General features: G+C 34.8%; 1 protein-coding gene across 5 annotated transcripts in view; it reads right to left on the bottom strand.

Annotated features, from left to right (window-relative positions):
- Cop1 (COP1 E3 ubiquitin ligase) overlaps positions 1–12,499 on the bottom strand; it is a 174,263-nt gene that overhangs the window by 151,734 nt on the left and 10,030 nt on the right. For all 5 annotated transcript variants that reach the window (XM_063239818.1, XM_063239817.1, XM_063239816.1 and 2 more), the window contains exon 2: positions 3,262–3,321. In XM_063239818.1, the coding sequence (XP_063095888.1) occupies positions 3,262–3,321 (60 nt within the window). The remainder of the gene's footprint in view (positions 1–3,261; positions 3,322–12,499) is intronic.

The following is a 12,499-nucleotide window of genomic DNA, read 5'->3' as shown; positions in this document are numbered from 1 at the left end:
GCATGATTACTGAAACTGATCCAGAGTCTTTTTTAAATACCACAGTACACATAAAGTTAAAGGCGAACAATTAGCAAAAGTAAAAACTCCTCTTTATAATCTGTTTAGCACTTCAAAAACTTTAAGTCATGAAGGAAAAGAAAGTGGAAGGAGTAAGGATAGAATGAGGAAAGGAGAAGGATGAAAGAGAGGAAAAAACAAACAGAAGTCCTGATCTATATAAATAAGAGCTAGCTCTAGATCAACATTTCTTAACTGTAGGCAATTTTCTTCCCCAAGGAATATCAAGAAATGTCTGCAAACATTTTTGATTTTCACAACAGAGTGAGGAGCTGCTACTGGATATAAGATAAAGAAGAAGTATTTCTCTATAGATACATAAGGTTATTTTATGATGACATAACTATAATATACAGGACAGTCACTCCAACCAAAAATTAATTGATCTAATATCTCAATAGTCCCAAGGCTGTAAAGTCTCCACTAGATCACTTAATTTTCCAGAATATTCAAGATCCAAAAACTTTTAACTATATGGTTTTCTATGGAATGTTTGGGAGGTGGATCAACTGAATAATCAGGAACCATTCACATACTACCATAGAAGGGACAACTACATAACCAGAATTTCATTAGCAATATGGAGCATAAAGCAAGCCATAAATCATAACAATATTAACACAAACACAAAAACTGAAATATATTCAAGAAAATAAAGAAAAAATTCTGAAAAAATATAATCATTCTATCCAAGTGACAACACCTGAAGATGTTGAGATCAAGGAAATGAAGATTTACACTTCATATTACATCTTCTGCACAGTAAAAGGCTTCTAAGTCAATTTGTTTTAATAAAGAATCCAACCTAAGGTATTCTAAACTATTTTAAAAACCTATTTTTATTCTAAACTATTTTAAAAACCATCAAATTGGATATGCCTATTCCTGAAACATGATTCAGATGAAACTAAAGGATTTATAGATTGGTGCTAACACCAATATCTTTCATGACTAACGGATATTAATCTGCTGCATATAACTATAAATTCAACATAAAATTATGGGTCTAGTTTCAATATGAATTGAAATGTAAGGACTATTAGAATACAATAAAAAGACTAAGACTAAATCCTTATGCCAAGGGAAGAGGTAAATAATTCATAAACATGACAGATTACAAATAGGATATACCACTGCCAATCAAAAAATAAACAAATTAAATTAATGTCTGATATCTGGGAGGTCCTGGTAGCCTCAGCTGGTAGTAAGGGAATGAAACAGATAGCTACACTCATCTTCCATCCTCAGGAAGGAGGGAAGAGACTAAAAGTTCAGTTGACTACTCATGGCCAATCAACAATTTAATTAGTCATGACATCACAAAGTCTCTACCAACCCAAGAGGACAGAGTTCAGAGAACTATGTTTCTGAACACTTGTGGGTGCAGGCAGGTGGAATGCTTGGAGAAAGCATGAAAGTTCCATGCCCTTTCCTATCTACCTTACCCAATATATTTCTGCATTTCATTCATTTGGATCCTTTAAAACATCCTTGGTAATAAATTGTCAATAGTAAGTGAGCAAAAACAAAATGGCAAAGAAAGGAATTAAACATACACAGATTACATATCTGCTGGGATGATTATTATCAAAAATATGGAAAAGTAAACAACAAAAAGAAAACAAGATATATACCAAGTTAGATGGAAAAATTAGAACTCCTCTGTGCTTACTGATGAGAACATAAAATGCTATCACTTAGGAGGCATACTGACACATTTCTGTAATCCCAGCATTAGGAGACTGAAGCAGGAAAATGGCATGTTCAAAGCCAGTCTAGATCACATAGCAACCTGCACTACTGAAGCAAGGTCAAGGCCTAGCTGGACTATATACTGAGACACTATCTCAAAGATAAATAACTCAATATGACCAAATAAGTAAATAAATAAATAATAAAATGGTATAACCACTATGGAATAGTAAGGTGGTTTCTCAAAAGCTTAAAAACAGAATTTATGTAAAATTTAGCAATTCCAATTCTGATTTAAATCCGTGCAATAGAAGTATTTTATATCTATGTTCAACCACACCATTCAGAAGAACCAACACAAGGAAGAAATCCTACTTTCCTTGGAGAGATGAATGGATAAAACAAATGTGGTCTCTACATACACTGGCATATTACTCAGTCTTAAAAAGGAAAGAAATTCTAAATTAAACTATAGCAATACAGATGAACATACAAGACATTATGCTAAGTCAGTTAGTAACCAAAAAGCCATTATTGTGTAATTCCACTTATGTAAGATTTCTGGAGTTGCCAAATTCATATAAAAGGAAGTAGAATGGTGGCTGTCAGAAACTACAAAGAAGGAAAAACAGGAAGTTGTTTTTAATGGCTACACTCTTCCAATTTTTGTATAATGAAAATGTCCTGGAGATGGTGTACGCAACAAATGAACATACTCAACAATACTGAACTGTACATATCGAAAAGTTTAGAACCAAGCTAGGTGTGATGTCATACACCAGTAGTCCCAGCAGTCCAGAAGGGTGAGGCAGGAGCTTGGGCAAATTAGTTATTCAGAGGGACACTGTTGCAAGTTAAGGGCTGTATAGCTTTGTGGGGAACTCAGGGGTTCAATTCCCAATGCCAAAAAAAGAAGGAGGAGGAGGAGAAGAAGAAGAATAATTCCACAAACAAACAAACAAACTGGAAACACATTTCAGTGCAAAGGCCCTGGGTTCAGTTCCCAATATGCAAAAACAAAACCAAGCAAACACAAGTGCTGTTAAGGCTGTAAATTGTGTTGTATTTTATCCCAATTAAAAGTGTGTAAATACACAAAAAAATGTGACATGATATAATCTACAGATAACACTGAGCAATGTATTAAAGAGAATCAGAACTTAATCCGCCATAATTTTTCCACCATGTTCTGAGCTTACAACCTATTCCAAATGTTTGGTCCTAATGCTTATCATTCTCAATTTTCCTAAAACAGCAAAGTACTTGATAACAATTAATAAAAGGCAAAGTTTTAAAATCCATATTTAATCTCTACGGTAAACCTAAATATAGTACTTCACACAAACTATGTACCAACCAAATGTTACTATCTTGAACTGGCAACTCTGCAAAGACATGTCAATTAAGAAAACAATATAAAGTTAGTTTAAAAAGTATTATTTTCCTGACTCCATTTATACATTACTTAAAAGTGCTGAAAGACTATTTGACTGAATAAAATCATCTTACCAAAAGCTGTGGCCACATTTTGTCATGTATGCTTCCTCAATCATATCAAAGCAGATGGGGCTAAAAAAAATAGAAAATAATTGATAATTTTAAAAATAATTAAAATTGGACATGAAATCAAATTAAGAATTAAGTTTTCTAACCTATCAAGGATTGGTAACATTGCTACTGAGTTCAACTTTAAGACATTGATGGTAAAACACCAATCTATTCCAAACCACCCAAAGACCATGAATACCAAAATTAATTCAATGGTTCAATTTAAATTTATCAAAATTAACTCAGCCCATAATTTTCTTAGTGCCCACTAATCACCAGAGCCCTCAAGGAAATTATCATCTTATTCCACATATCCCTACTTCATACTCAAAGTCACCTAACCAGATCTGTTTTAATCTAAATGTTTTCTTTTCCCATTCCAAAGAAAACAAAACTCTGAGTAATAAATTTATAATTTTAGTTTCAAAAATACTTGTAGATAATGCAGTGATAATACTCAAAATAAGGCAAACTATATACCCCTTAAACCTATGACATGCATTAATTCATTTAATCCTTCCTACCAAATGATGAGACACATTCTTATTACTAGAGCCATTTTATAGATAAAGAAATTGAGGTACAAAGCTGTTGAAGTTATTGAACCAGGAATTAACAAAGCTAAAAACTGCCCTATTTGGTTTTCTGATACTTTTGAGTTAAATTCCAATTCTGTTCCTCCTTTGCTTGTTTTCTAGAAAAGCAAAAGCGGAATGTTCAAAAGTCAAGCCTTTTTGGAAGGAGGGTGGGCCATACACAGACCTTGACATGAGCAGACAGCATCAGTCCCAAGACAACAGGACACTGCTTATAGAAGAAAACCGTAAAAATTTCTTTCATCCTTCTCTTTCCATCCTTCCTCTAATTATGGCTCTAGTGTCCAGAGATTCAACAGCCACCTTGTGACCATTAAGACAAAAGCTATAAACCAGAAAGACAGGACATTGATTCCTTAATGACATTCCTGAGTAGCTAACTTAGCCCTGGACTGCCTACCTCTGAACTTCTCATTGTAAAGAAAAACAAATCCTTGCTTTCTTAAGCCAGTGTTCATCTGTTTTTTTGTTATAGCCATACAATTCTCATTCTTACTGGTGCTAAAGTAAGACTTAAAACTATAAACAAAAATTTACTCATTCAGGAAGATTTCTCCTTAACAGAGAACTATCCCAGAATGTGGGGAGGCAAAGTATAATGGTAGCATCAAACATGTTAAAGATGATTAGAAAACAATGGAAAAAAAAAAAAAAAAACCATGTAAGCGGACCCAATGGCTGCAATGAAACCTAGAGAAAAGACAACTGAGATACTGGGAAAGGCTGATATGGAAAAACCAACCATCCAATTCACTGAGTAGGTAAAGAGTTATGATGGAATACAATGAATATCTAATTGGTTCAATTTTGAGAAAGGACTATCATTTTGTGTTTGAAAGTCCTTAGGTATGTCATTACTAAGATACACAAATAAAAAAGGCACTCCCTTAAACTAGGTGCACTCCCTTAAACTAGGATGGTGCCTATATAGAATTAGAAACAGGAAATCCCACTATTCCTGATGAAGTCTAAAATCCCAGCAGTTTAGGAGGCCAGGCTTGAAAGTTCTAGTTCAGTCTAGAAACTAAGTGACTTAGCAAGACTTTATCTTAAAATAAAAAATAAAAACATATTGGGATATAACTCAGTACAAATGCCCTAGGTTCAATCCCCAGTGCCACAAGAAAGGAATGGAAGGAGAGAGGGAGAAAGCAAAAGAAAGGAGAGAAAGAGAAAAGGAGGGAGAGAGGCAGGAGGCAGGCAGGCTGGAAGGGTGGCTCTCTTAAGAGTACCAACAAAGGAATTAGCCTTAGTGAGTAAAATGTAAGCTGGATTCCAGGCCTAACTGTTCTCTTGATCTGACAAATTATGCAGTGTACCTGCTCAAGAGTACACAAGAGTCTTCTTAGATGTCAAATTTCCATAAAAGTACACAAGAGTCTTCTTAGATGCCAAATTTCCATGATTACCTCGGGGTGTGGGGGGGGGTGGAATGAATGAATATATATGGCAGACTTCCAAGTTTGTTTGTTTTTTATATCATTTTGAGACAGGATTTCAGTATGTAGTTCAGGCTGGCTTAAACTCACAGTGATCCTCCTGCCTCAGCTGTGATTACAGGTGTGCACCACCATGTCCAGCCTACTTCCAAGTTGTAAGCAAATTTACCATAAACAATGCTGTATTTCCCCTTATAAATCTGTTAAAATGATATGCATAGGAATAAAACAGATTTAAAACTACCATAATAAAAAGAAAAGAAATAGTTAATTGTGATAAAGATATTAAAACTCCCACAAGATAGAAAGCAGACTCAAAAGTGAATGACAAATCAAGATAAAGATACAGGCCACATCAAACACTAAAAAGAACAAAACCAAAAAGGAGGCCAATCTACACTGCATAACCCCTAAAAGGATCAACACAGAGATAAGTATGAAACAGGAAAGTTCACTATAAACAAGGATCAAGTGGAAGTCAGAATGTGCACAGCGCAACACTATTCAAGGTATAGCTCTTGAGCCAGTGCAGGTCCAAGAATTCCCAGAAATGTTTCACCAAATTCTTACGGCATGTAGTACAGAAATAAAAGGTTTAGAACATTTACCTGAATCTACTTTTAAACAATACTTGTATATAATTTTAACTGATACATTAAAAGACTATATTGATAGGGCATCACATGATGTTTCAATAAATGTATCTAATGTTCAAATCAGGGCAAAAATACTGTCATTTATTTTATGGTGATGATACTCAAAATTCCTTTTCTAGCTTTCTGAACTATGCAGTAATTACAGCTACCCTACTGTTCAATACAATAGAGTTTATTTCTCCTATCTAACTATATATTAGCACTCATTGATCAACCTTTAGGATCAAAGGACATTTTTTCTGTGCCTGGTTTACTTCACTTTACACAATAACCTGTAGTTCCATTTATGCTCTGGAAACTATATCATATATACGTTTTATTTTTTAACCTGTTCACCTGAATGAAACTCTGTGGTTTCAATATTGATTCACTTCTAAAACTAGAAACAGTTCAGGCTGGACAATGGTAAATATCCAAATTTATCATTCATTACAGAAAATCAAGGTACTGAAAATACATAAACCTTTTAAAAAGTCCCTATAAATAGGCATTTTTAAAATTTGAAACACATTTTCCCAGTTACAAAGTAAATGTTTAAAAGTCTGAATGACAAAACCATCATATCTGTTTTGTGATGCAATCAATAAAGCTTAGAAGCAAAACTGAAAATACATTAACAAAGATACCAGTCTGTTCGGAAGTCAGTCCAGACTTTCAATAGTAACAACAGTGGACATTTTTGAAATGGCCAAAGCATCCCCAATTAATCAACTGTGAATGTATATCAAAATTCTCCCAGAAAACTCCAACTTTTTAAATATGCACTCCATCAATAAACAACAGAATGAATACTGATACATGGTTCTTCACACAAAGATATATAATCAAAAGATTATGAAACTTTGAATACAATAAAAGATACATGGTCATTAATCTCCCACAAAATACCATCTCCTTCCTTCAAATACATTTGTGCCAAATCAATTCAAAACATTTACTTTCTATGGTCATTATAACTTTGGGGAAAAGCTGAAAGTTGTACAGGACCAGACACAGTGAGTAAGACAGATGAAGACAACCACGATGTTTTTACAGTAGGAGGCATCTTGTAGCAGCACTCACTGTCACTGTACGTTTTTGCCATATTTTGTAAAGACCTTCACAAAAGAAAACTTCAGATCAACTTCAGAAAGTAAGGATGATGAAATAAGTGTGTTTGAAGTAAGAGGCGTATTCTGAAGGAGAGTAATGGCAATGTGTTTTTACTATAGTAAATTTTAAAAATTTTAGCATTCACTGTATATTTTGATCATACCTCATTCAAGTAAACAAAAAAAAAAAATGCCCTTTTGACATTAGGACTTAGTAGAAGAATGCAGCTAATAAAATAAGGACTACATAGTAAGGCTAGGTAACAGTAAATGCTAAAGGAAAATAGGAAGGAAAGAAGATAAGGTGGAACAAGCCAGAGATAGGTTGCAATTTTATATGTGGTAGCCAGGGAAGCCTCAGAGGTAAGTCAACATTTAAGCAAGTGTTTCAAGACAGTGAGGAAGTGATCTACAAGGAAATCTAGAGGATAACAAGTGCCATCAGGTGGGAGAATAGCACAAGGCAAAGCTAGACAGAGTAGAAGCCACCTCAAAATGTTAACTCAAAATGTTAAGAAATATATGGCTTTTACAAGTGAATAAAACAGGAATTAATTGGAGGACTTAGAACAAAGCAGTAACATGACTTGGATACAATTACCCTGATAGGTTGAAGACACTAAGGAAGCAAAAGTAAACTTAGTAACAGAAGCTGCTAAAGTTGAAGTGAGAAATGGTACTAGAGTGGCAGAGCATAGTAACACAGTCGTAAGCCATCAGATTGTAGACGTACTTTGAAGGTAGAGCTATGATTTGCTGATGGATTAAATGCTGTGTATGAGACAAAAATGAATTAAGGGTTTTGGTCTGAAAACAAAAAATAATTGACTTCGTTTCACATAGTGCTATATTTACAAAAAAAGAATAAAACTATAGTATGTGTGTTGTGTCAAAGAATTCAATCCTTTAATACCAAAAGTTGTAACATCCAAGTTGCAATACCTGAAAAGTACTATCCTACCTGTTCTAACAAGTACCTCTTAAGGAATGTCTTCTGAGTAATATGTGAATTAAAAATAAAAAAACTGCTATTTTTTCACCAAAAGTTAGCTTTTTGACTTTCTAGAAAAATGAAATCAACTGAAATTAATCCTTTATATGCCATCTACAGCTTTGCAATTTTTGAGCTAGCAGTTTAATCTCTAACCTTTGTACAACTGAGATAGTATTTATATTAGATTCACTGTACTTATTAGTAAGATACATATGAAGTGTTCACTACAATGTCTAGTATACAACATCCAGTTAGTGGCAGAATACATCGAAGACATAATGCAAACAAACATTTAGCAGTAACAGAACTGGGAGTATGGTTTAAATATGTGTGCCTCACCAATGTTAATACCATACTGCCCTGTGAAGTGATTATAAAGGACAGAACCACATGAATACGATTAGTGCTTTTATAAAAGTGACTGAGCATGATCACCCTTTTCTTCACATGAGGACAGAGCAAACAGGCACACGGACCATAGACCAGAATTTGAGTCCTCAACAGACAAAAAAAAATCTGCCAATGGATTTATGTTGAACTTACCAGCTTGTACAATGGCAAGAAATAATTCAATCCAGTAAGAACAGCTATCATCAAAAATGGAAAAAAAAAAAAAAAACTTGGCGAGGAGGTGGAAGAAAAGGAATCTTTCTACACTGCTGATGGAATGTAAATTAGTAAAGGTATACTGGAAATCAATATGGAGTTTCCCTAAAAAACTAAAAACAGCTACAAATGGAATGTGACCCAGCTATGCCACTCTTTATGCATATCTGAAGGAATTAAAGTCAGCATACTATAGGGAAACCTGCATAACCATGTTAATTAAAGCACAATATATAATAGCCAAGCTATGGAACCAGCCTATGTGCCTACCAACAGATGAGAGGATAAAGAAAAAGTGTTATATATACACACAATGACATGTTATTCAACCATAAAAGAAAACTGTCTTACTTTTCTCATTGCTGAGACAAAATACTCAACACCAAAAGTTAAAGAAGAAAAAGTTTATTTTGGCTGACAATTTGTAGAATTTTCTAATGCTTAGTCAAGTCCAAGGCAGGGTGGTATCAGAGAGAGGAGAAAAAGTGGAGAAGACAGAAGGCAGACAAGCAGCAAGTCTGCATTATTTCTGTTTGCTTTAAATTCCATTCAGGCTATAAAGCCACAGACTGGTACCAACCACACCACGGGTGGAGCTACCATTATCTACAACTAGAACTATTCTAAACCAATTTAGTTATCACATATCTTACTCCCAGTAAGTATCACACACCCATAGCCAACTCCCAAAAGCCCCATTTATGAGGGCACCAGGCTTTATGAGGGGAGGGGAAAACTGATGACATCTAGATACAAACCACAATAAGAACAAAATTTTGTCATTTGTAGGAAAATGGATTTTAAAATAAGATCATCATGTTGAGCAAAACCACCAACACTCAGAAACACAGATATATGTTCTCCCTAATATATGGAATCTAAAAGAGATTTTTAAAAAGTACAGTGGAAGCCACATGTGATGGCACACACCAGAAATCACAGCATTCTGGGAGTTGGAGGCAAGGATGATCTCAAGCTCAGTCCCAGCAACTTACAGAGACCCTGCCCCAAAATTTTAAAAAAGGTCTGGGCATTTCGCTTAGTGTGAAGGCCTTTATTCAATTCCAAGGGCAGGGCAGAATAAAACAAGGAGAGAGGAAGGACAGGGAAGAAGAGAGGATGGAAAGGGAGGAGAATGGAGGAGAGGAGAGGACAAGACTGAAGGAGGGAGGAAGGGAGATTTTCAGACAAGAGAAAGAATAAGTGGACAGAATGTAAAGGTAGGTAATGAAGGAATGAATAAGATCGAAATACCTATACTAAAACCCCTAAAATGTGAAAACAGAGTTAGGGTAAGACCAGGAAAGTGTTGAAGTGAAAATGATCAGAGTACGCTATCTGCATGTACTACTCTGCCCAAATGAAACCCACTGGTCTGTATAGTATAATATGCACTAACAAAAATGTTAAAAACAGAAGAGCAAAGGCTTATCTCAAAGAAGAGAACAGTGTAACAGTTACTACATCAGGGGAAGACAGGATGGTTAATGACTTCAGGGGTACAGGTCAATAGCCGGAATAACTTTCAATGCTCTATACACAGGACAACAGTGATTGACAACAATTATTGCAAAAGAGCAAACAGTATATTCCCAATAAAAAGAAATGATAAAATGCCTGAGGCATAATAAGTACCAGTGGCCCTGATACAATTATACACTGTATACAAGTGCTCAAATGTCATACTGCATCTCTTAGGTGTGTACAATTACTATGTGTCAAATGAAAAATACATTTTTTAAAAAAAGGATCCCTGGAGAGAAAGAAAATTTTAAATTTCCTCCCTACCTCCCTTTCTTTCTTTTGGTGCCATATATTGAACCAGGACTAGCAAAATGCTAAGCGCCTGCTCCCACTAAACTATACCACCAGCTAATTTATTTTATGGTTCTCCATAAAAAACCTTTAAATGATATAAATTTTGTCAAACGCCATTCTTGTGAATCTGTAAAGAAATAAACCATGGTCCCCTACAAAACCTCACTTTTCAGCGTCTAACTTCCCTGACTTACTTTTGACTGTCACTGATAATCGTATTTCTGCACGACACTGTCCATTACTTTGTAAAGCAGTACTTGTTAATAGAAAAGAACCATAAAAGAATTAAAAGCCATTGAAACTAGGATTTTAATCCAGCTAACCTCATCTTACTCTAACTTGGGGAATGTTGCTAAACATGTCTAATTTTCCACATTCCAGAATTTCACCTGACCCTCATGACCGCATACAATTAGTTCAGAGAATGAAACAACTGAAAAGCTCTCTCAGAGTCTTTCAATCTACTGAAATCTGTATGTTCTGAGGTAGATTTTTAAAATGTACACATTTACGTGAAATAACTATCAACTGTCTCTGAGCCAATATCACCAGCTAAGCCCAACCTAACTTTTACAAATATCAAAGTGCAGAAAAGGGGAAAAACCTGTTCAATTTTAGAATCAAGGAAGTAAGGAAAACAAAGAGGGAAGCTTGCATAGGCCAGTGAGCAACATTCTATGAAATGAGGAACACCATTAACTTACCAGCACTCAAGGTCAACATTTACCCTGGAGCACCTCACCTACTTAGCTTACATACTTAGAACATACTTAGAAAGGTGAGTAAAACAAAAATAAAAATAACTGCTTTCTGACAATGAGCACAGTCTGGAGATTCTTCAGAGATGAAAACAAAAGATACAAGTACTCCTATGGACCCACCTTACCTTTATTGTCTGGAAGCAAACCCCAAGTCTAGGAGGAAAGAACACAGCAAAGTACCACTTAAGATTTATTCACTTTCCTTGCTGAATATTAGTAGGGTGTCCCTACAGTGTAACTCCACGAAACCAGGTAAAAAAATGAGAGAGTTATTAAACCTGCCAGGGCTCTGAACAAAAACCCCAGAAAAACCAGTATTAATGGAACCTAACTAGCCCAGAAAAAATTAATACTTACAAGTCTCTCTAAAAAGTGTTTTTAGCTGGGGATTTAGCTCAGCAGCATAAGCACTTACCTAGCAAGTGTGACATTGTGAGTTCAATTCCCGGTACAAAAAAAAAAACACCTGAAATTTTTATGAAATCAAAACACAATCTTCAAAAGGATCAAATTGATCTCCAAGTAACTTGTCTCCCAGAACAAAGTCCAACAGGAAAATATAAGCAATAAACAGCAGGAAAAAGTCAATAAAACAAACTGACAGATAATGAAATTATTAGAAAAGGACTTCAAATAGTTAAAACGTGATTTAAAGGAATTCATGCATATAATGAGTAAAATGAAAGATATACAATAAAGAACCAGTCAAAACTCTAGAGCTGAAAAATACAATATCTGAAATGAAAAATTTACCTAATGGCCAACAAAACACTGGAAAATAAAGAGATATGTGGATAAAATGATTTATAAATAGGCACTCTTCAGGGTTTTACTCATAAAGTCTCAGAACAAGACATAATCCAGAATAGACAAATTATGGTATATCCAGCCAAAGAAAATAAATATAAAAATTATTTTAACAAGTTGCTAGACACAATGGCAGGCATCTACAGTCTCAGCTACTTGGGAATCTAAGGCCGAGGAATCATTTGAACCCAGGACTACCAGCGCAGCTATACATACATAGCAAGACCTTATCTCAAAAATCAAAACAAAAAAGGCAATAAATTTGTACGCATAACAATATCGCTCAAGCTCAAAAATATACTAATTGAAACAAGCCACGAAACATCAAATTTTATAATAGGCAAAACTAATCTAGTAACAGAAGCCAGATTAATAATGTCTTTGGCTGGGTATAGAGATTAACTTCAAAAGAACATGAAGAAACTTTCTAA

The sequence above is a fragment of the Cavia porcellus genome, unplaced genomic scaffold (assembly GCF_034190915.1).
Source record: "Cavia porcellus strain 051 isolate PalLab524CR breed Dunkin Hartley unplaced genomic scaffold, mCavPor4.1 scaffold_29, whole genome shotgun sequence".
Taxonomy (NCBI): Eukaryota; Metazoa; Chordata; class Mammalia; order Rodentia; family Caviidae; genus Cavia; species Cavia porcellus.
This window is presented reverse-complemented; position numbering and strand designations above follow the sequence as displayed.